General features: G+C 44.9%; 1 protein-coding gene across 1 annotated transcript in view; it reads right to left on the bottom strand.

Moving 5' to 3' along the window:
* LOC147710247 (E3 ubiquitin-protein ligase TRIM39-like) overlaps window positions 1-25585 on the bottom strand; it is a 133859-nt gene extending 108274 nt beyond the window's left edge. Inside the window, exons 1-2 of the mRNA XM_086920920.1 lie at window positions 25166-25585; window positions 10015-10110 (exon numbers count right to left, since the gene is read on the bottom strand). Coding sequence (XP_086777046.1) covers window positions 10015-10110; window positions 25166-25585 — 516 coding nt within the window. The remainder of the gene's footprint in view (window positions 1-10014; window positions 10111-25165) is intronic.
* Between the last annotated feature and the right edge of the window lie 202 nt (window positions 25586-25787).

The raw sequence follows: 25787 nt of genomic DNA, 5'->3' as shown, positions 1-25787 counted from the left end.
AATTTCGTAAAAAACAATTTGTAGGTTTAAATTCACTATAACAATAGCTATTCTGTGAGTGGAGTGTGTGCACTCTACACCCCGGAAAATGACCATGCTATCAATTTCTCTGAACCCACAGGTATGTCATGTGGTCGCATATACCATTCATATGTCTAGGTTAAAGGTCACCTGCTCCATAACTAAGAAAGAAACCCATCAACACAATGATGGAAATTCCGTGGTTTATTTTGTATCTAGATCAATGGTCCTTAACTGTGACTCCTGTGGCCCCCAATTAACCATTACTCCAATCCAGGACCCCGCAGAGTTATTATTGGATCCGGGGACCTCCATTGAGTCACTGTTGGCACCCAGGGACCCCGGCTTGAGCAATTTAGAAAAATTGAACTGTAAAACAATACACAAAATTACAGAAACAAGCATTCATCAAACAAACACATTTTGCTTCATGTACACATACTTTATTAATCTGTTAATTTTTTTTTTGTTTTAAGCTTTCATGAACTCCCCGAGTACTGGATAAACTCTATTAGATGTTCTGCGCTTAGGTGATGTATATGGAATGTCATGGCATGCGACAGTCCCAAAAATCCTCTCAAAGAGGTATGCTTGTTAAAGTGCTCTTCGAAATCCCCAGCCATCAAATGTATCATACTCGGAGATGGGAGGTATTGGAATAGGAACCTGATTTCTGTGACCCGTTTACAGCAAAACTGTTGTTTGCACAGTCTCAGTCCAAAAATGTAAAAGAACTTCTAAAGAAAAAATTGTCATCAACTGATAATACCTATTCAGGCATGAGAAAATGTTTCAATTGCAGTCAATGCAGCAATGTCATTGAAGGGAATACATATACCCATCCACACACCGGTAAAAAGATGAAGCAAAAATATTCTTCGGATTGCAATTCCGAGACAGTTATTTATGCAATCAAATGCCCGTGTGGCTTAATATACGTGGGGAGAACATCAGGAAAAATCCAGAATCAGGATAACTGAAGATAAAAAGCACGAGAAGGGCGATGAACAGAAACTCATGTTTAGCAGTGCGCTGGGTAATCAATCAATCATAGCATTTGTATAGCGCGCTACTCACCCGGAAGGGTCTCAAGGCGCTTGGGGGAGGGGGTCCGCTACTGCTCGAACAGCCAGGTCTTGAGTGGTCTCCTGAAGGTGAGGTGGTCCTGGGTCAGGCGGAGGTGGATGGGGAGGGAGTTCCATGTCTTGGCCGCCAGGTAGGAGTAGGATCTGCCTCCGGCGGTTGCTCTTCGGATGCGTGGTACGGCGGCGAGGGAGAGGCTAGTGGACCGTAGCTGGCGGGTGGCCGTGTAGAAGGTCAGGCGGTCGTTGAGGTACTTGGGGCCCAGGTCGTGGAGAGACTTGTGTGCGTGGGTGAGGAGCCTGAACGTGATACTCTTGTTGATGGGGAGCCAGTGCAGGTCCCTCAGGAGGCCGGAGATGTGGCTGCGTCGGGGGATGTCCACAATGAGACGGGCGGATGCCTTCTGGATGCGTTGGAGTCTTTTCTGTAGCTTGGCTGTGGTTCCGCCGTAGAGGGTGTTTCCGTAGTCCAATCGGCTGGTGACGAGGGCCTGAGTGACCGTCTTCCTGGTTTTGGTTTGGATCCATCGGAAGATCTTGCGAAGCATGCATAGGGTGTGAAAGCATGATGACAAGACGGCGTTGACTTGTCTGGTCATTGAGAGGGAGGAGTCCAGGATGAATCCCAGGTTGCATGCGTGGTCTGTTGGCTTGGGAGCGGTGCCCAGGGCTGGGGGCCACCAGGAGTCATCCCAGGCGGAGGGTGATGATCCTAGGATGAGGACTTCCGTCTTGTCGGAGTTCAGTTTCAGGTGGCTGTTCTTCGTCCACTCGGCGACGTCTTTCATCCCTTCGTGTAGGCTGGTTCTGGTGGTGTCGGGGTCTCTGGTGAGGGAGAGGATCAGCTGGGTGTCGTCGGCGTAGGAGATGATGTTGAGGTTGTGTTGGCGTGCGATGGCGGCAAGAGGTCTCATGTAGACGTTGAAGAGGGTGGGGCTGAGTGATGATCCTTGCGGAACGCCACAGATGACTTCGGTGGCCTTGGATCGAAATGCGGGGAGGCGGACTCTGTTCTTCCGGCGAGGAACGAGACGATCCACTCCAGTGCCTTCTCTTGGATGCCGATGTTGCTGAGGCGCTGTATTAAGGTGCAGTGGCAGACAGTGTCGAACGCTGCGGAGAGGTCCAGGAGGATGAGTGCCGCTGTTTCCCCGTTGTCGAGCAGGGCTCGGATGTCGTCGGTTGCTGCGATGAGGGCGGTCTCGGTGCTGTGGTTGGCTCTGAAACCGGACTGCGAGGGGTCGAGGGATCCGTTCATCTCGAGGAAGGCGGCAAGCTGTCTGTTGACGATCCTCGATGACTTTGGCAGGAAAAGGAAGGAGCGAGATGGGGTGGAAGTTTGAGGTCGGTGGGGTTGGCTGTTGGTTTCTTCAGTAGGGTGCTGAGCTCGGCATGCTTCCAGCTCTCCGGGAAGGTGGCGGTGTCGAAGGAGGTGTTGACGTCTCTGAGTTGGGGTGCGATGGTGGAGTTGGCCTTGTTGAAGACGTGGTGGGGGCAGGGGTCAGTCGGAGATCCGGAGTGGATGGTGTTCATCGTGCGGGCGGTGTCTTCGGTGGTCACCGTGGTCCAGGTGCGGAGGGTGGCGGTGGTTCGACGGTTGGGTGCTTGGGTGGTGCACCGAAACTGTTGTGGATGTCTGCACTCTTGCGGTGGAAGAACGAGGCGAGAGAGTCGCAGAGATCTTGTGAGGGAGTGATGTTGTTGCCGGTGCTGGGGTTGGAGAACTCCTTGATGATGGTGAAGAGTTCCTTGCTGTCGTGGGCGTTGTTGTCCAGTCATTCCTTCAGTGATTTCTTCTTGGTGGTGCGGAGGAGCTGGTGGTGCTTGCGGGTGGCGTGTTTGAGGGCGGTCATGTTGTCAGTGGTCGAGGAACCAGGCTTTCGAGGGTGCGGCAGGTCTTCTTAGAGTCCTTGAGTTTGTCAGTGAACCAGGAGGCCTTCTTGCTCTGCTGGGAGGGTTCTTCAGTGGTGCGAGTTCGTCGGCGTAGGCGGTCAGCCACTGGGTGAAGTTGAGGGCTGCTTCGTTGGGGTCCGTTGTGCTGGTGGGTGGGTTCTGGCTGAGGGAGGTGGTGAGCTGGTCGGCTGTAGACATGAAACACACCTTACCACAACTTAGTTTTACCATCTTAGAAAGACTCACCCCACATCAAACAAAGACATACACATATTGTTAGCTCAGAGAAAACTTTTGGATTAAACAATTACAGACAGTAATACCAAAGGGACTCAAAGAAAGGAATGAAATGTTATGTTAACTTGATATGTAATTGGAGAGAATCCATTTCTTATGATATTCAACTGTGTGTCATTGTGGTAGTTGTTGAAACACATTAATGCTTCTGTAAGTAACCCATTGGGTTTTGAGAGTTGAATCTTGTAGATGCGGTATTCTTGGTTTTAATAGTAAGTTCGTACTTTTCTAATGTGCTAGCACATATCCTGAATCCGGTACTCTGTACGATAGTCTATCAATTCTTCCATTGCGTGCAACATTTAGTAACTAGGTTTTTTTGTACAACACACAGTGTTGAAGGGGACGGTTTTTCCTTTTGTCACTTGTTTTGGGATTGGGTTGCATATGAGACACTCGTAACAATAAATGAACACATTATCTCACATAGTTGCATCTGGCTAATTCTTCAATACCTCTCTATGAACATGGGGATATCATCCATGTTTTAATGTCGGTGGAGAACACACTAATTACATCCCTCGTTTAATAAATAGGTTTGAAATTTGCATGTATAAGCACGTGCAATGAACACACGGTTCCTGGTTTGTCAATGGTTAGATTGTGTAAACATATCCATGTTATTTTTGCAGTTCTCCTGATGAAGGGTTAACAACCCGAAATGCATTGAGAATCCATTTACAAGTGCAGCTGAAATGTTGGCATTGTACGAAGCAATGGTATGTAACATTGTGTATGTATGTTCAGGCTCTTTTGAGCTTGATTAATTGTGTCATTGTTGTTTGTTCTTCTTATCAGAAGATCCTGGAAAGAAAACCACATATCAAGATAAACATTTTTTGTATTTACCTTATTGGAAAAAACCCTAAAGATCTATAGCTGTGTGCATTTTGTAGAGTGCTCTGTGCACCTTCTTAGAATGTTTAAAATGTTAACCCTTTGGTTTAGGAAGGGCCTTACACCAGGTGTGCTCAGACCAATGAATGGATAGATAAATCCTGAACCATACATATGAACCCCACTGAGGTGCACATTCATACAGATGCACACATGCATGTGCACAGAGATGCACACACTCACAGATAGAGCTCTTCACTCTGTGCATACACAAACCCAGAGGCACCCACTCATACAGATGCACACGATTGTCCAGTCACACACATGTATAGATGTGTCTACAAACTCACAGAATAATCTCCAGACAATGAATACATAAACCCATAAAAGCACTCTCCAGAAACCCATGCATACGCGCACACAGAAGTATAATTATATAATCTCACATATGTATATATCCAGACCCAGGCATGCTTACAAAGTCACACACTTATTTAGATGCACACATGTATTTGCACACTCACAAATACCATAAGACCTTGTGATATGACAACACACAGACATTTACATGCGGAAGCACAAAGTTAAAGCCAATAAATTCAGACTAAAGCATGCACATCCCTCAAACACACATGCACATTAACATGCACATTTATTGGTAGATTGTGGCTCAAAATACATACAGAGACAACACAAACACACAACCATGCCCACGAAAATACACAACCATAGAGATGCATGCATGCACACCCATCAATAACTCCAGAATCATCCATACATGAGCACATACTGTTACAGATAAGTGTGAACATGCCCACACACTCACAAACCCACAATCACACACATGCACACACACAGGTATGACTTACTGCCAGATAATGCCACACATGTAAATACATACACTAATACATACTATGCAAGTATTACCTCACAGAGAACAGTGTCATTTTAGTTTTATTGTATAACACGCCCTTGGCTGATTTCAGCCCCAACGTCCAACAGCAGTGACTCTAGTTACCTAGTGTGCACCACAGCTCAGTCTGTAGGGTGTCTCATGGGCTTCTGTGTGTCTTGAACTTTAAGAGGTACTGTTAGACTTGGCATCTTTTGGTGTGTTTCCCCAGAGTTTTGGCTTTCTGACCTCCCGGTATGGACTCCGTTTTGGCTGGCATAGTGTTTCTGCGCACTTCTCACTGCTGATCAGTGGTAAAGTGCAAGTGCTCCTGTAGTAAAAGGTGTTATGGATTGGTGTTTACATGATTGGCCTATTTGATTTATGTGTCAGTCCCTAGTAAAGTGCACTGCGCTTGCCAGGGCCCATAAATCAAATGCTGTTGGTGGGCTGCAGTACTTGATTTTGCCACCCACGCAAACAGCCCGTAAAAGTGTAACTCTGGCCTGCCGTTGCAGAGCCTGGTTACAGTCTGGGACTTAACGGGGAAGGGGGTCACAGGGACAAACAAATATTTAAAGACCACTCCTAGTTCAGGTCCCCAGCTACAACATATAATGAACACAAAAGGAACAAGGGGGGGAGGGGGGGGTCTACAAAGCCACCTTGTGTGGCTGGCTACCCTAAACCCCAATGAAGGTCATGAGTAGGTTCCCTAGTCACCCTGGATAGCCTGTTTAACATACATTATAATGAAGGGTATGCGTGCATAGAAATAAGTACATACAGTGCCAGTTTACTGAATCCCAATAGCTCAAAAAAGTGGATTACCATCCAATGAACTTAGTGATCAGTCCTATCATTTGGTTCACCCATATCACGTGGTTGGTCCTTGATCATCGAAAGCATTTAACCATGAGCTCGATATTAGAGCAGGATCAAGTCCACAGGCACTTATGACAGCCGATCATTGATGGTTGTAAGGATAATAAACACGCAGTGCAACAAAAGAATATAGTGGCGAATTAAAAAAGAGTGGGACCTCCCAAAGAGAGATAATTTTATTAAGCTAAGGACAACTCCCCTTAATAAAACCAGAACAGTGCAAACGACAGTGAAAACAAATATCTGTCGTGAAAAAAGGCCAGCATGTTAAAACTAATACGATAGCGGCATATCCCCAGCGAGTAATGCGCAGGCTTACAAAGTAGTGCGGTTCGATCAGAGCCATAAAACAGCCGCTGCCTGCCGCATCGGTGCCTCCCCCTAAGACTCAGCCTTGAGCTTAGAGGCACCGATGGACAGGTGAGTGCTGGGTACATATGGGTGCTGTTCTACTGGACACACATTTTTTTGCTATTCCAAGTGTTTTACAGCAAATACTGGGGCACAGTAATACCCAAGATTTCTGGATAATTGATTAAATGTGCACATATCGAGGGCGCTTACAGTCACTAATATTATTATGCCCTCGATTTATGCCCTCGATATTTGGCTATAAGGCGTGTGCGTACCATTGCCAAAAGATGTGAGTGTCCCACAGTAAAGCAATACTATACATATTTGGGTTAATATACACGACTACAATCGTGCTTTCAACCCACGATTTTTGATATTAACGATTGAGCACATGTTAGTGCAATGTTACTAGAAAAGATATATATGTATACTTCTAGATCTCAACCTTTGGTTTTTACACCGATTGGGTTTGTCAGGAGTTAAGATGGTTATGCTATATAGAGGATGGTTTCGTCCGAGGTGAAAGCGTAATTTATCCCAGGAGGGAACTACGCATGTTTTGGGGCATCCATGGTATGAGCTCTTTAAACCCCCCCTTTTTCCCTTTGGTTATCGTCTTTGACCTTTCGAGCGGGGCGTCGGGAAACCTGAGAATAGTCCAGGTGAGGTGAGGTCCAGTCCTCGGTCAAACTGGGTGAGAACATTTAAATTTCAGTTTATGTTGGGTATGTTTGATGGTTACTTTGACATACAGTGTACTGAAATGTGTGCATTTATTTTCTATATCTCTCCATTGATGTGTTCATGCATCCACTGAAAAGGAGGATTAGTTAATTTTACAGGTTGTATTTGTTCCAACCTTTAACACAGTTTTCTTTCTTTGCACATTGATTATAATTAGTTTATCAATGTTAAGCAGTAGCAATATCTCAAGAGCAGAGGCCCTGACGAAAGCCGGGGGACATTTTTTGCCCCACTAGGCAAAAACATGTTGGCCTTTTTTCACGACAGATATTGGTTTTCACTGTCGTTTGCACTGTTCTGGTTTTATTAAGGGGAGATGTCCTTAGCTTAATAAAATTCTCTCTTTAGGACATCCCACTCTTTTTTAATTCACCACTATATTCTTTTGTTGCACTGCGTGTTTATTATCCTTTCAAACCCTCAATGATCGGCTGTCATAAGTGCCTGTGGACTTGATCCTGCTCTAATATCGAGCTCGGGGTTAAATGGTTTCGATGATTAAAGGACCAACCACGTGATATGGGTGAACCAATGGATAGGACTGATCACTAAGTTCATTTGATGGTAATCCACTTTTTGAGCTATTGGGATTCGGTAAACTGGCACTGTATGTACTCATTTCTATGCATGCATACCCTTCATCATAAGGATGGTTGTTAAACAGCCTATCCAGGGTGACTAGGGCACCTACTCATGACCTTCATTGGAGTTAAGGTAGCCAGCCACACGAGGTGGGTTTGTAGACCCTCCCTTTGTTCCTTTTGTGTTCATTACAGTCTGGGACTGCCATGTCGACTTGGCAAGTGCGCCTACTTGACAGTCCTTAAAGCTTCCCTTTTCTACATGCAAGTCACCCCTAAGGTAGGCCCAAGGTACCCCTGTGTGCAGGATGCATTGTATGTGAAAGGTAGGACATGCCCGGGTGTGTGTGGCATGTCCTGATAGTGAATTACAGCCAATTTCGTTTTTCACTATTGCAAGGCTACCTGTTCCATAGGCCAGAATGGGCAGTTTGATTATAACATCTTATAATCCTAACTGACCCAGGGAACTAGGTAGAAATTAGAGTTTAGTATGGCTGAACTCAGAATGTTAAAATACATCTTTTAGTGAAGGTGGTTTTTAAATTGTGTGTTGGAAAATACCACTTTTAGAAAGTAGGTATTTTCTTGCCTAACCAGCCTGCCTGCCTCTGCTAGTTTTTGTATTGCATGTCTGGTTCGTGAGTGACAGGGGCTGGGGTGGCTCCAGGATGCAGAGCGAGTCAGCACTAGGCTGAATAGACCTATCTGCATTGGGAGTGGTGGGAGGAGTAGCACCTGTACCTGAATAGGGCTGTGCCTGCCTTCACAATGTTGGCTCCACCTCCTGTGGTGCATCTGATGACCCTGGTCAACACTGACAAAGGAAGAAGTTGTGCACTGGCAGAATGCACCCAGGACTGGTTTGGACTAGGTACAGACATCTCTGCCTTCAGAGAACAAAGGATTTGGTGGTATAACTATTGGGGCCCAACCCCCAGAACATTAGAACTCTTTTGGATCAAGAAGGTTGCCAAGAAGAAGAGCTGGAGAAGCTGTGAGCAAGAACTACCACTTTGCTGTGTGCTTTGTTGTGTTGGCCTGCAGTGGCTGCTTCTGTCTTGGGCAGTGAAAGGACTGGACTGAACTTTCTGCAATCTATTTTTGTGACTTTCTCCAAGGGCTTGAGGTAGAGCTTGCCCCCGGTTCAAGAAGTTTTAGGAACAGCAAAGACTTCAAGCTCTTCTTCCCTCAGCACTGGGGACTGTGTTTTGTGCTGCAACAGAACAGATGCAACTCGACGACGTCTACGCCACCGCTGTCGACTCAGTGACCTGACGGCACCGCGCCCCTGGTCTCACCGACGCCGCTTGCTGACGCCGCCATTGAGCCGCCGCTCGCACGGCGACCTGTGGTCACCACAGCCTCGCTTCACCACAATGCCGTGGTATCCCAGACATTGCCAGTCCACGCCAGAATCAACGCCACTTCTTGCTCCATGGTTCGAGTCCACCGCTCGTAAAGGTACACAATGCACCACCGTCATCCCGCACTGCATCCTTGGCCTACCAACGCCTGTGCCATCGACTCCAGTTAGTTAGCCGACGACAGCGCTTCAGCAACAACGACAACGCTGCTTGCACCGTGACCTGCTAGCATAGTGACGAGCACCGCATTCACTTCGCACCATGACCCTGGTATCACTTGCGACGCCATCTGATGCTGCCACCGAGTCCCTGCTCGCACCGCGACCTGAGGGCACTGCACGCCGCACCGCTGCATTTCCCCCGCAGCACCAGAAAGCAGAGCTCCTGACTTCAACAAAGAGGAGTTCGACCTGCAACGCGTGTGACTTAGAGGGACCCGACGACTACCGCGTAGACGTCCAGAACAGACGCCTGCGGACACCATGCTTTCGGAAGCTCAACGAGAGGTCGCCGACGCCCTGCATTTCTAAAAAGGTACCGTTTGCGGGTATTCCGAACACCGTAGCTGGCCTGCAACGCCGCAGTCAGCCAGAACTATTTGAATTTATTTGCTCATGATGCCATGATTGTCGATAACCCGGTCCGGGGCATCAAGGAATTGTTTTTCAAGGTTATTTCGATAACTGAAGATTTTTAAGCACTAAATTGTGGATTTTTATCATTTTTGATCTTGTCTTAAGTATATAAAAATATTGGATATTTTTCTAAACAGTTGTGGTGTCCTTTAGTGGTGCCTACACTGTATTACTGTTGGCTATGTGCAAATGCTTTACACACCGCCTCTAAGATGAGCCTGACTGCTCATGCCAAACTACCAAGGGGGTGAGCAGGGGTTATTTTAGGAGTATAACTCCCTTATCCTGACTAGGAAGAAGGGTCCCTACTTGGAAAAAGGTGCAAGCCCTTGCCAACTAGAGACCCCCATTTCTAACAGGTACACACAAGTATATGGGCAAATACAGAAACACAGACACAGCACTGACTGCATTGCTTCCACTCACCTTCATGGTTTTATATTGTTCCTCTTCCTTCACTTTAGACTCCAGAATATATTCCTCCTCTTTCTTCAGAAGACACAGCCACTCTTGAAGTTTGACCTGCAGAGAGGAGTGCAAGAAATAAGTGTAGATCTGTAGAGTGCAGTCTTACAGAAAAGAGGCACTACAGTACCAAACACACGTGCCCTGACTGAATGTACCAGTCATATTAATGTGAGAACCACCCAAACATTCCACATTGTAAGTACCAGTCACACATATCAAGATTCAAAGCACCAGCCCGAAGTATCACAAACAAGGACACAGATAAAGGTGTCACTTATTTGGACCTTTTCATATCTGAAAGGACTAGGCCAGAATTCCTGCTCCAAGTAAACTAGCTTCATCACTGGCAGATACTTCTACTTGATAAAGACATTAGCATTTTATGCAAAAACCCATAATACCATTTAGTTGTGGCACAACCTTAAAAAATAAACCCGGTCCAGGTGACATTTTAAAAGCACCTAGTGAAAGTATCTATATTCCTAGCCTGGACAGGAGGTTAGCCCAGAATAAACTGACAAACACTCAATTTGCCTTATGACGAGGGGGATTAGCAGCACCAGACTGAGCTCTACTGTGCACAGGCACAGCATAAACACACCACTGGATGCACCGCTGCCATACATGGACCACTTAGCAATTGAGTGAGACACAGCACATCAATCCCCTTGAGTGTTCTGATTAGGAGGGCACCTCGACGGGGGTGTACTGAAATTAACTCAGTCAAGAGTGCACGACTGGCCTGGAAGGACATCAGAAAACTCAGCCTACCCTGAGCTATATGACCCAGAACAGTACCTGATCCACCACCCGCTTTACTCACTCACGGCTGACAGGCAGACCCTCAACAGAATAAGGGGGAGGGGGATAACTAAGATATGAGATGTATTCCCCGATTGCACGTATATAGACTTGGCTACCGTCGAAGGACGGAAACAACCTACACTGGCAGTCAAATAAACATGCATACACATGGAAGCTATTTTTAAAGCAACTACTCATTCTTTCCACAGAAAACAAGAGCTTGCAAGCACTGTTATTAGTCAGAACATACAAAGCCAATGCTCACTTGACAAGTAAATTATACACTACAACACCCGGGAGATGCCTCGTCGATGGTCCCAACCGCTAAAGCTAAATGGGAAACACCCCTGGGCCACACAATCTTTGAGCAAGAATGGCTCTACTGCTTTAAACAAACTCGCAAATGGTCCACTAAGACTACTCCACTTTAAATGTTTGCATCAAGCCTATAGAACCCCACTTAAACAAGACAAAAATGGTGCCGCGGCTACAACCAACGGTGTACGCTGCTCTGCACCGAATGCAGATTTCCTCCACCTTGGCTGACACAGTTCCCAAATTGCAGTATATTGGGTGAAGATCTTTGATGTCTGCAATGAAAGACATTCAAGTAAACCAACCTCTGAAACGGTCCTTTTAGGATAAACTAAGCAACTACCTGAAAGAATCAGATTTGTCTCGCTACTACTACTACTCGTAAAACTTAGTGCATCTCCCCATGACCTGTGACACAGCTAAAGCTAGATGAGCTACATCGACCCGAGCAATGCAGGAGGCTGATGGAGCTGAGGCCCCAACGTGTCAGGACCAAGACCATGCGGCTCATAGACTGAGGTGTGTGATGGCTGCTTCCACAAGCAGGATTTGGTTTTAACGTGAACTAGTCAAGCACTATAAGTGAGCCAGGCTGGAGGCAAACTGGACCTACAGCTGTAGTGTGTCATCTGCCTGGAGGGGGAACAAGGAAAAGTTGCCACACCAGAATGTCTCAGAGATGGAGAATAGTGGAGGCTGATACAGTAACATAATGCAGTGTCTGGTATGTTAGTGTATTGTTGGAAACTTTGGTATAAAATCAATACATTTAGGAAAAAAAGTGAAAGCAGTTAATCTGACAGGTTTTTAGAAGGGAAATAATCATTAATGCTGCCACACCAATAATAAGCAGAGACCATTTTGGGACTCTAATAATGAAAAAAAGGTACACTATGTGAATTTCGTAATCAACCCGTTCAGGCTGGGTTTGTATCATAACCTCATACTCCGTTGATGCTCATCAATGCACACTGTGCAGTTATACCCCCTTCAGTCATCACGGATGTCTTCATCCATCACAACTAGGATCACTCTGTATCATTGAAACCTGGTTCACTCCCTCTAAAGACCACACACAGAACACATTCTATCAGCATCTCCTCATATCTGCTGCTGGACTCCTACAGACCTCGGCTGGACTGACCACCTTGCCACCCCTTCACCATTCAATAGTCTACACCTCAGCATCAAGCACAACTGAAAAGAAAAAAAAAATAACCTTACATTTAATCAAAGACACCCATCCGAAAAATATTCAAGAACTTTCTAGAACACTTTAGCCCACCACAGATGTCAGACCTTGATGAAAACAAGCACACCATACGAAATCAGGATAAGTTCAAACTACCGGATGACCTCATCTGACTAAAAACAGTAACTCCACCTGCAGAGGCTTCATCATAGCAGCAAAATCATTTATTGCAAAGTCACAATCAGTCAGGGAACTAAGAGAAGCAAAGCTCTCTTCAAGCCTGTCAGACATTCAACCAATCCTCTCCCAGAACCCACAGTCCCTGCATCAGTGGTCACCATCTGACAAAATCAGATAGAACATGGTTATCACTTCCACGCCCCTTAACTTCCAACCATCCTCAATTTCCTCACCACTAAATGGAATTGCTTCAATCGATTACCGCATATTATCCAATATTTCTAATCAACCTTCGTTCCTTCATCCATCATCGGATCAAAGGAGAACTCCTACCCCCTTACACCACACTCATCATCTTCCTCACTCTAGGAAAGCTCGCAAACACTCTTAGGGCAGATCAGATCTTTCAGATCTTTCCCTTGCTAAAGAAACCATCCCGGGATCCAGTAGAACTCACCAACTTCCGCCCTATTATTACCTTACATTTGTAGAGGAAATCTTTGAAGGGATCAGTTACAGGAGCACATAAGCAAGAGTAAACTTCCACAGGACAAACACTGTCTTCAGGCCAGACGGCAGCAGTGAGCCAGCCACACTCCAAGTAGATGACAAAGCCCTCCTCCTCCATGGCAAGAACGCCCCAGAAGTGCCCCATACTGGTCTCAAGTTTGAGGGTACCTACAACAGTAAAATAGCGTCCAGATTACTCCTTCAGCACATCTTGCTTTTCCTCATGATTTTTCAGACCTCCCTGGCATGATCTCTCACGTCCTAAGTTGGCGAGCTACGTCAGTCGCGACGGACAAACTCTGCATATTACGTCACTGTAGGCAGTCCTCCCTCCCCGTAGAAAAAATGGCTCCTAGAACTATATCACGTAGCGGGATACGAGAAAATCACTTCTACTTTGAATGACCAATTACATATCTATGAGGAGGTCTGGAGCTCTTTCATGACTGGAGTGGTGGAATCTATTTTCCGCACCCTCCCACAGCCTGCGACACACTCTCACTGACCGATGCACTGAGCTCCTACTATACTGACCTGAACAGGCACCAGCAGGCTCACGGACACTGTATGGGCCACTAGAGGCTTCCAGACACTTTCCAGGATTCAAGCGCTCTTCCTTTTCCCCCACCCTGTCCCTCGCCCTGCAACTACCCTTTACAGCGCCCTCTCACTGCATAGGAAGGTAAACGCACTGCGACCAGTTTACCCTCACACCAAGGATGTGATCACACCTCTCCTACAACAGCCGGAAGATGACATCTATGCACTTACCCTGTACCACATACATGCACCATCTTGTCCCATTTTGATTAATACACCCTCCTTTACTCTCTCGGTTTGCTTCTCCTGTATTCTGTATTGTAATGGGTGGCACTGCATGCGACAATCGTGTGCCTACCCATGGCATGTTCTTGTATAATATTCAACTTTAAATTAGTAAAGGTTACAACAACAAAAAACGCCCATCAGCTATAATCAATATTGTGAAAAACTCACATGGGATTTTCAGGCAATATCTTGGAATGGTTCACATCCTACCACCTCAAGTGGTGCAAGTTCATGTAAATAGGTACCACAAGTTCACAGAAATTCCAAGTCACCTGCAGAGTACCTTTGGGCTCCATCCTTTCCCCATCATTTTTAACCTCTACCTGTGATCTCTCAGATCTATCCTTACAGACAGCAGCATCAAGATCCTTCAGTATGCACAGGACATTCAATGCCACCTAAAAATATCCTCCAGCAACGACATAGAGAGACTCAAATCCTGCCCTGAACTTATACAGTTTTGCTTGTCAACTAACGTACTAAAGGTAGACTTCACAAAGACTGAATTCTTCCTGTATTCCAACGGCTCAAAACAATCTAATTTTCATGACTGGCTCTCCAACTTAACCTAGACTTTTACCCCACCTTTGACACAGATGTCTCATTCAAGGAACACATTGCAAACATGACCAAGAAAGCTGGGTTTCTACTCTATCTTGAAGAAAGTGAAGTTGGAAGATGACTTCAGAAAAACCGTTCAAGTCCTCTCCCATGTGGATGGAGCCAAGACCCTCCTCAACTGTCTACCCAATACCAACCCAGCACCTATTAAAAAGGTAACATACACCAAGTAGCAAGCACGGCCCATCAAGGCCTTGAAGAAATTGAATTGTTATCACCGCCACATTAAAAGACCCACACTGGTTTCTCCTCCCACCCCAGATCATCTCCAAGACCAACTGCATCAGTTATAATGCACTCAAGAACATGACGCAAACTTACCCGGCAAACAAACTATCCAAGTATAGGGAACAACGTTGAACCAGGAGCTTGGCTATCACCAGATTGGATCCAGAAAAGTGGGTGGTGATGGACAGAGTATCTGAATTAAGCAGAACACTCCTACCCAGTTTAAAGATCAGGGCTTGATCCATCACCGTTTTTTAGCTCACTGCACCATCCCAGCTCAGAACCTGGCTACATGCAAATTAGTCTGTCCCTGGCCCAGTGCATCATGGGAACAGGGCAGACCAAACTACCAAGCCAGTTATTATACTGGGAAGGAAACAAGCTTCCGGGGACCGGTTTCTGGCATTTCAGCAGTCTTCGGCCCGGCTTGCTTGAATCCTGATGGTGCAGTGAGCAAGGGACTCGCATCTGAGTATACCCTTCCACGCTTATGGTGGACAAAACTATTCAGAAAAGGGGGGGTGAAGAATTGGCTTGGTAGTTTGGTCTGCCCTGTTCCCATGAGGCACTGGGCCAGGGACAGACTAATGCCAGCCACATACATGGTCTGACAGAGAACACAGACAGGGCGAGAGAGCAAGAGCCAGACTAATACATGGTCTGCAAAAGAGAAAAGATACGCAGAGAGCAGAAGTCAGCCTCATACATGGTCTGTTACAGAGAAAATACAAACACAGCAAGAGAGCAGGAGCCAGCATCATACCTGATCTGTGATAGAGAACAGGCGAACATGGCAATAGAGCCCAGCACTAACAGGACGCACCTTTGCCCGCTGCCACCCTTGTTTGTTGCGGAGCCCAGAGGGAAGCCAAGGAGGTTCGTGGGGGAGCAGGCAGCCAGGAGGACTACACTTCCCATGGTCCCTTGCGGCGCTCCACGCCGCGCACCGTCACCAGCGTGCCAGGAGGAGCTAAAAAGGGGGGCAGGGCTCCCGCAGCGTGGGAGCCCAGCACTAACAGGATGCACCTTTGCCCGCTGCTGCCTTGGTTTGTCGCGGAGCCCGGAGGGAAGCCAAGGAGGTTCATGGGGGAGCAGGAAGCCGGAGGCCTACGCCTCCCATCGTCCTTTGCGGGGCTCCACGCTGTGCACCGTCACCAGCGCGCCAGGAGGCACTAAAAGGGGGCCAGGGCTCCCGCGGTGCGTCCATCAGGGGCCAGAAGAAGCAGGGCAGGGCCACCCCCTTTGGCAGCTGCATTTACACATCGAAGTACAAGCGGGTAAGATTTACTCCAAATAAACTTTCCCAAGCCATATTGTTATACCATTAACCATTAACTGGCCTCCTTTGAGACTCTATTGGCATTCGGTAATGCCGTATTGCGAACCTGTGAGACGCAAGGAACTGTGGGTTGCATTGCTATCTATACTAAACAGATATCGTGGGGCATATTAAGGCGGGAGCAATTTCAGGGCGGTGAGAACTAGGCTTTAGTTCTGCGTTATCTGACCACTTACGTAGTAGGCAATAATAGGCACTTGCCCATTGGCGGAAAAACAAGTGTAGTTGGGGCGGTTATTGCTACAATAAGCTGCTGGTCATCTTGTTTCATCTAAAGGAGTTTCTTCTTTTTTCTTTTCCCTTGAAGTGCTGCTTTGAACGTCCATTTCACAAGTACCGTTGAATCATAGATATTTAAATAGACCAGGAGTATGGATAAACGTAAAGGTGCAGTAGGCACCTTAGATGCCTTTCTAATCAGAGCAGAATCGCTGCTGACACAATACACAATTGACAGAAAGGCGATTGTCACTTGACCCCACGCAATTCCCGATGTATAGAGAGGCAAACACACCACTAACAGCTAGAATAACAGTTCAAAATGGATTTCAAACACCTGCCCTGTTAAATCCAATTTCGACATCCCCAAATCTAGCACCAGATGACAATAACAGTCCAAGTTTAGGAACTAGATCCTGAGCTTTAAAACAAATAGAAAAAGCCAAAGGGAAAGCTCCTAGAACAAGGCAGAAGCGTGCTATGGGGGGGGGGGGATCAGAACCTAAGAAAATAAGGGGTCCAAGGTCCAACGCCCAACGCCCAAATAAACCAACAAATAGAGGAACAAACTGTAGTAATGATAAAAATATGCAGCACACAGACAGAAGCGGATCTCGCTTCCACTACTGAGGTAGAAAAGGAAAGCCCTGAGGCTCTCGAGCGTGTAATTAGTGGGATACTGGAAACAGCTTTAAGATCTATGTTAACCCAGATAAGTGGACTAATACATAAAAAATGTGATTGCATGGACCAAAAGATCGATCAGATGAATACTGCTATAGGTGATTTGAGAGACAAAATAGAACTAATTCTTGCACTGCAGAAAGAGGAGGCGATTCAAGGCATTTAGAGGAGCCCCGGCCCCTGAGCTTTATTGGAATGAGCAGAAGGGTAAAGGGCACTTATGGGCCAACCCAATAACCCAAAAAGACAGCAGCGAAAGGGGAACATGGGAAAAAGCACAGCCCTATTCTGATACAATGAGGGGAACATATGTCCTGGATGAGAATAATGAAAGATTAAATATTCCCAAAACAAGATTAGGCCCAGATAGAACAAAAAGCTCACAAGATATATTTTTGAATCCAAGTTCTGATATCTTAGGCCTACCACCTGCCTCATGTCCTCATGTACTAATTTTACCATGGGTTCCAGCATTAAAGAATATGGGCAGAGGGAATCCTAGAACACTCTGCGAAACAAAACATTTGATTGGTTGACAAAACACAAACATTTTAGACCACAAAATACAATTACATTTTGTTGGTCCGCAGAGTAGGGTGGGTTGGCGACTCCCCCAAGAATATAGTTGGCGATTGTATAATAGTAAACTTCCATCACCCGCAGATGGTTTGATTGCTACAAAATACTAGAGAGGAAACCTTCATCCAATAACCCTTGCATTAGTGCTCTCCCATTTGGGATATTTCTATAAAATCATATCCCAGTACATCAGTTATTGATGATGCTCCAATATTATCTGCGAATATGTTTCAGGCACTATCTGCTTTGGATGCCGTGGAATGACAACCAACTCTTATAGTCAGTGAAATACCCCCTCAAGTAAAACATGTTTTAAATAGTAGCAGAGGACAAATATGCCGCATAAACATATACCACCAAAAGGAGGGGCAGGGGGAGCCATCCTACCATTACGCATATAAGCCACACCCAACTGTTAGGGAGGAGGAGCAACAATGGACATTATACATGCCCACAAATGCTTCTTCTGACACAGTTAGCAGCAGTAGTAGGCCAAACATAATACGCCCTGAAGCAAATAGTGGGAAAGCAATAAGATTTACATCCAGGAATATAGCAGGATTAATTAGGAACCTTAGAGACACGGAATAGATGGAATATACAGAACAAAGTGATATTCTATTTTTACAAGAGACTTGGGCTTTGGAAACCCCCAATAGGGTAGGGTATGTGTAGACGCTATTTCATCAACGAGAGGCGGGCCTTCCTATATGGATTAGGATAACCCTCAAAATAGAATCAATTGCACTGTATATACACCATCTGAGGATTTGGCCGGTGTAAAAATAAAAAACACCGGATAAAAAATTACTGTAACTAATTAATATTTAATAACAGGCCAAGTCCAACTACAAAGGAATCTGTAATAATAAATCAACTTGATTCATTTTTTAATTCAATAGAGGCAGGTGCAATGGTAATGGCAAAACAAAGCACATGGCAATAAATCCACACAAGTCTTTTAAAAAGAACCTAGCAGTTAGTGGCCAAAAATTTGAGTATGTACACTATTTTAATTATTTAGAAATAAAATGTTGGACACAAAGCTGTCCTGGTAGCAGCAGCTTGAAAAAAACAAGATTGTCCAACTCCAAAACGTGTTTCTAATAATAAAGATGCATGGGAGTAGTTTATCGAAGGCGAGGACTCCTGCTCTAGAGGTTTTCAAATACAAAGTACAAGCTGCTTCGCTGTATGGTGCTGAAATTTGGGGACCACATTGCAAAAGGAGTTTTGAATTGTGAGAAAACAACTTCATTAGACAGGTACTAGGGTTGCCAGTGAGAACACCTCTAACTCCCATTCTAATGGATTTAAACATCAAACGTACAGATCACCGTGCAGTAATAAGACCCCTATTATTCTGGGTACGCCTTTGATCAACTCCTGAATTGACCAGCTACAAGGAGGATCTGCAGTTTTAGAAATTGACAAGAGTAGGGGTACCCCATGGATAAAACAGGTTCCCTCTTGGTTCGAGAAATTGGGCTTGAAGCATTTTTGGGAAGCTCCGACACAGTTGACTAAGGGCCATATGTATCAACACCCTTATTTGCGATTCTCAAATAGTGATTTTTTTAGAAATCGCTATTTGAGAATTGCAAAAAGGGATGCATGTTAAAAAAAAAATAATATAATTTTTTAGTAATTTCTTACTATTCCTTAATTGCCATTAGCAAATTGCAAAATCGCAATTAAGGAATACTTTCCCATTAATTTCTATGGGCCAGGAGGCCCATAGGAATGAATGGGAAGTTATTCTCAAATTTGTGATTCGCAATTTGAGAATCGCAAACTGAGAATAATTTCAAGAGTGCAAGGGTGTCATAAGGACACCCTGTTGCACCCCTGAAATTTACATGTGTGCGCATATGGCCCACATACATGCCATAAGGGCATGTATGTGGGCCACATGGCACCTTCACAAATGGCAAAAAGTGCATTTGTGAAAGAAATCACAAATTACCACCAACTTGAAGTTGGTCGTAATTTGCAATTTCTTAAGGAGAAATCGCAAAACTTCAGTGGTTGCGGCATAGCATTTAAGGAATCGCAATTTGCGATTCCTTAAATGCTTAAGCAAAGTTAATGAATCGCATATTTTGCGATTCCTTAAATGTGCATTGCGATTATCCTCATACATACCGATTTCTGAATTTTGATTTGCAAACGCTGCGGTTTAGCGATTCGCAGCGTTTGCGAATCAAAATTCGGATGATACATATGACTGTCTAGTACAAACATTGTTAAAAATCACTTTCTGGACCCACATTCAAAATGATGTGTTACATTGTGCGGGTAATGGCACATTGATAACCACGTTTCTTCTCTACAAGGAAATAGCCAGTTTTGAACCCTTTATGGATGAGATACATCCACCACTGGCTAAGGCCTTGTAGATGAAGTTCAGGTATGGAGTGTTAAATATTAATGCAAACACATCAAATTGGGCAGCAAATAGTGATAGAAATAGCAATGAATCCGGTCAAAACGCACCAAAGGAGAATGATTTCCATGTACTATTCTTCTGCCCTGCATACAGCAAACCGAGGAACAAATGGATAAAACCCATCTGCCATTTTTTTAACACTAGAGTTGGTACAGAGGCAGGAAGAATATTGAAAACAAACATTTTCGCACAAAGAACTTGCAACCCCTTTTAAATTAATTTGACTTTTTAATGTTTGTATATTGCTGAAGATAAACTCCTTTATACCTGGGGTTCCATTGTAAATTGATGAAATGTTGATAATGTTTTTATATTTGCTGTCTTTTATGAATTTTATTCGAAATAAAGACTAAATGAACTGAACTGAAAACAAACATCTCAAAAAATCGTTTTCAGTGTCAGTAGGTTTTTAATTAATGTGAGTCTTATAAGAGTAAAAGTTGGATTGAGACTATAATTATGTACATGCACTTTATGGCCGAAACGCTAAAAACTAAACCATGAATTTATTTTCCGATTTGAAAATATTCGTAGTGGTATGCCTATGTAGAAATAATGCTGAATTTTTTAAAACCATTAACAAGTCTAGAATAGAATAAGAATTAATGACTTTTGTACAAAGTGTATTGCTTCTTTTAAAATTTTTATGTCTAGGTTTTAATTATTTAAATATTTTAATAGTATTTTTTGGTAGGGAAAATGCACTAATGATTTGGATTTTCAGCCCCTACCGCGCTGCTGAGCCATTGTTTGTGTTCAGAACTGCTATATGTATTGTACAATTGTATGTGTATATTGTTGATGCATCTTTTATGGTTTTATCTTGAACCGAAATGAAGAATAAATGAAATGAGGACAGACACAGCGAGAGAGCAGGTACCAGCCTCATATCTGGTCTGTGACAGAGCAGACACGGCGAGAGTGCAACAGCCAGCCTCATACACAGTCCAGGACAGAGAGCAGACAGACACCAGGAGATAAAAGGAGTGTGCCTCATACATGGACTGTGATAGAAAGGATACAGACTAGGTGATAGAGTAAGAGCTAATCTCATACTTGGTCTGTAACAGAAAAGACAGTCACTGCAAGAGAGTAGGAGCCAGCCTCATATGGTCTGAAGTACAACAGACACACACGGCGAGCGAGCAGGAGCCAGCCTCATACATGGCCTGTTTACAAAAGACAATGGTCCCTATATGTGGACAGGATAGCAAAAAATAATAATCATACACCTAATAAGTAGTATGTTTCTTTGTCCAGCCGGACAAGAATTTTATTTTAAATGATCAAGTTCATAGAGGGAGTTTTAAGACCAAGATAACAAGTGGGCACAGCCGTGACCCACAACATTTAAGACAAAACAACAAAGAAATGGCCAAAAAGGCAAAGCGAAAATCTGTCTGCATACTATTGTTCAGTGCTACAGACTCAATCTCTTAAACATAACCATACCATTGCATCAAACAATATAGCATTCATCATATTGCATATGGGGTTTTTGGTCGACGACGTTTTGATGCCTTTTTAAATTATGACATCATCATCAGGACAAGAATTATCAGCATTATTGTTTTGTTCAACAATTAATAACACAATGCCTATTATCACATTAATGTCGGTTTACTCGCTGGTTGTCTCGTTTTATGGTTAAGGTAGCGGTAAAGGAGGTAATGGTTGAGGGCTGGTAAGGATAAAGGAGGTAATGGCTGATTGGCTAGTAGAGGCAATAGGGGGGGGATTTGCCAGTCCCTGCAGCCAACTCCATAACCTGAATGTTTGGTTGAAGGCCGTGTGAAGCGGCCAGGCCGTGTCGCCAACCTCATGAGGCACATGGATGACCACTGTTCACAGTGGGGGAGGGGGACTGGTCACACGCATGGTTTGCAAAAGACACACAAATGATGGACGGAGTGAGGAACAATTCAAACATTCACCCGAGTCAAAATATCTGGGTTAAATCCATCATTCTTTAGCTCACCATGCCACCCCAGTTCAGACCAGTGCATCATGGGTATAGTCCAGCCCGAACTGCCAAGCCAGGTCATCCCTGGCCCGGAAACAAGCATCCTAGGACCGGTTTCAGAGTTCCGCCCCTCATCAGCTAGGATAGCTTGAATCCAGTGGCACAGTTAGACCGGGACCCAGCCCGAACTGCCAGGTCCTCCCCGGTCCAGAAACAAGGGTTTGGGCACCACGTTTGCCCGTGGACTAAGCCCTGTAACCAGCCCTGCATTACGCATGCTGAAGCAGTAAACCATCCGCCACGCATGGAAACATACGGAGGCAGAGTCCACAAAAAGCCAAATCAGGAGAGCAAGCACTAAACCCAAGCAGGGTCTAGGGCAGGAAATCAGCAGTCAGACTGAGAACAGGAAGAGTAGGATACCCTTGTTTTGTAGAGTGTTTCAGATTCTTACTTGTAGTCAGTGACTAATGACTTCCTTCTTTTTGCACATGGCATTCACTGCTTCTCTATTTACGCCCTCTCCTTAGAATGTTTTAGGGCCAAGAACAACATTTTGGCGTGAATATGTATCCTGATGGAAGGAGAGATCATTTGTGGTTCACTGTAAAGTCCACTGGTTACCTCCAAACATCTGGGTCCAAATGTGAATTGACCGCTGCACATATAGAGAGTGCTACTCTTTTAACTCTAAGGAGTTCTGCACACCGCTGAAGAGAAAGTCTAAAGCCAGAGACAAGAATCTTTGCTGTCTCCTTTACAGGTAAGTGCTAGACCCCAAGGACTGAAGAATAAACTCAATCCTGCCACTGAAGGCCACATGAGATGGACTGCTTGTGGGGAGGACTTTTGCTGATCTCCCAGACCATGTTGTGTGCAGCAAGTTGAAGTAAGAAGGTCAGAAACTGAGCTTTCCAAGGCGAGGAGTCTAATCAGTGCCCAGCCTGGCGTTTATTCATTTTGTGAAGGGTCCCCAAAGTCAGCATACTTCATGTAGAACATACTACAGGAGAACTCAACTCTGGGCCCAATTAAGAAGATCCAAGTCTGCCGCGCCTGGACCCAGCACTTCCTTTTGTGTCTGTTGAACCCTGCATTGCTGATGGGTCATATGCACCGATGCCCACTTGAGCCTGTGTGCTAGACAGTGCATTGCCGCATCTCTTCGACTGCAACACTTCTGATGCATCTGAGCTTGTGTGATGCACCCTGCATTGTTACACATCTGCTGCTGTCACCAAGGACCAAGTGGACTTGTGCACATTCTTTACTGCACCTCTTCTGCTTTCTGCTGCGTACCGAAACCATATGACTGTGCGCCACACCTTGGATTGCCGCACCTCTTAAGATGTGTCCGATGACCACAGCAGCCCATGTGCGACACCCCGAATTGTTGCATCAAGTCTTTTGACACCGACGAACGTTTGAGCTCATGTACTACACACTGCACCGCCACACTGAACCCTTAGAGTACAGCTTCAGATCACAAACACCCACACACATCCCTTCTGATCTTCTGCAGCCGCATGTGTAGCTCAGAGCATAAGTCTGTGTTCTCTGCACTCTGCCAAACACACTTTGTGCTCTTTTGCAGCTTCTTATATAGGTCTCACTGAGTTTATTTGCTTACGATCTCCAAGCACCCACAAGCATACCCTATACTTTTATGCAGCCTTCTCTAGGGGATGCACAGGATTCATTGTGATCCCTGGATACCTACAGACACATCTTGTGCTCCTCTGTTGCCTCTTCTATGAGGCTCATAGTGCACAACCTGTGATCCCTGAAAACTTATATTCCTGTAAGAGACTCAGAGTGATGATGATAATAATAATAATTCACTAAAGAAAAAAAAAAAAAAGAAAAAAAAAAAAAAAATTACAGGGACGTTATAGATAGGCTGACATTTCCCTCATACAAAACCAGTGAAATTCAGCATTTATAGTTACCTGAGCTAACTATAACTTACACCCCCCAATGCACTGCTTATGACCCCAGATATTACATCATATTACCTGAACCCATATTTTGTGTCCTCTTACAGACAGAGCCACATGTATGAAACTATTTTGCATTCGCAAGCGGTGTGAATCGCAAAATTGGGCGGTTTGCGAATGCAAAATAGCCTTTCATGATTTATGAAAGGCTTTCTACTCGCAATTTTAGGCAATCTCAAAAATAGTGATTGCCTAAAATTGCAAATGCTAATAGGAAATCGCAATTTGCAATTTCCTTCTGCACATGTATAAAGCATTTTCCAAATGCCAGCTGTGTATTTAGCAAAATGCTATTACCATCAACTTCAAGTTGATGCTAATCATGTGAAAACTTTGAAAAATGCTCAAAAAGGCATATGGCATGTGTCTGCTTTAAATGTGCACATTATCTTTTTTGGGTACTTCAGGAGGACCTTAATTCCACGTGCACCCTTGGCTTTGCATTAGCTAATTTGTGATTAATTATCTGTATTCGCAAATTAGCTAAGGCAAAACCATTTGCATCTATGGGCCTTTTGACCCTTAGGAACGAATGGAGTAATACTACCTAAAAGCTATTATCTATTTACCGAATTGCTAACAGGTAATATTAAGGAATCACAAAATCTTTTGTGTGATTCCTACATACATAGCATTTTGTGATTAGAAAATAGCAATTCGGTAAAAATCACTATTTAGTAATCATAAAAATGTTTATTTCATACAAGTGGCCCTGATTTCTCTTGTGAACCGTGACACCCACACATATACTTTGTGCTCCTCTGCAGCTTCTTTCTCTGTGGGACACACATACCTCTTACAGGTTTCACTTCTGGACCACAGGGTGCATTATGAGAAGTAAACATCGACACAGATACATAATGCCAATTCAGCAGACCTGCGACCTGCTATATAAACCTAAAGGGTGCCTTGTGACCCATTAAAATGCACAAAAATTCCTTGTGTTTTTCTGCAGCCTCTTCAATCGGACACACAGGGTGACCTCGAAGCAGCTGCACACACAGCTGGTGCTCTCCAGCTGCCCATTGATGTGGCTCACCAAGTGACCTAGTGATCTTTAAATTTCCACAGACACAACTTGTGCTCTTCACTTGTGTTTATAGAAAAACACACACCCCTCCCCCACCCAAGCCCCCCCTTGTCCTCCCCGGCTGGTCCCTCGTAGTTTGACTTTGCAATCCCTGAATACCCACAGAGATACCTTGCACTTCTCTGCAGTCTTCTCTTCAGCACTTGCTGAGTGTGTTTTATGCTCCTTGGACTCCGGGCAGTCCAAACATTTCATCCCCTGATCCTCTGCACCGAACAGCCGACGTTTCTCTTCGTGTTTATCACATAGATCCTCCGAGTCCCCCGGGGGCTTCTCTGGGGACGGGTGAAGCTGTTTTAACATTTCCACCATGTTCCTCAGTTGCCTGTTGGGTCGGAGATTTTTCCCAGAAGATGTTGCTCTGCACTGTGGACAGGAGAAGTTTTCCTCTCTTCCCTCCCAGCTCTGAGTGATGCAGGAGCGGCAGAAGTTGTGTCCACACTCGGTCATCACCGGATCCTTAAAATATTCCAAACAAATGGAACACGTGGCCTCTTCCTTGAGGTTCCCGAGATGAGCTGCCACCGCCATGATGCAGAAATGCAAAAGTTCCAATATATTTCGCTTCTCTTCCTTTTAAGTTTGGGGCATATTCGGATTTGCTGGCAGCCTGATTGTTTCCATTGGTTGCTACTGAGGACAGCGCAGACTCGCATTGGTCGACAGAATGCTTGTTTCCATTGGTTGCTGCTGAGGACAGCGCAGACTCAGATTGGTCGACAGAATGCTTGTT

This window comes from Lissotriton vulgaris, chromosome 5 (genome assembly GCF_964263255.1).
Source record: "Lissotriton vulgaris chromosome 5, aLisVul1.2, whole genome shotgun sequence".
Lineage (NCBI taxonomy): Eukaryota > Metazoa > Chordata > Amphibia > Caudata > Salamandridae > Lissotriton > Lissotriton vulgaris.
This window is presented reverse-complemented; position numbering and strand designations above follow the sequence as displayed.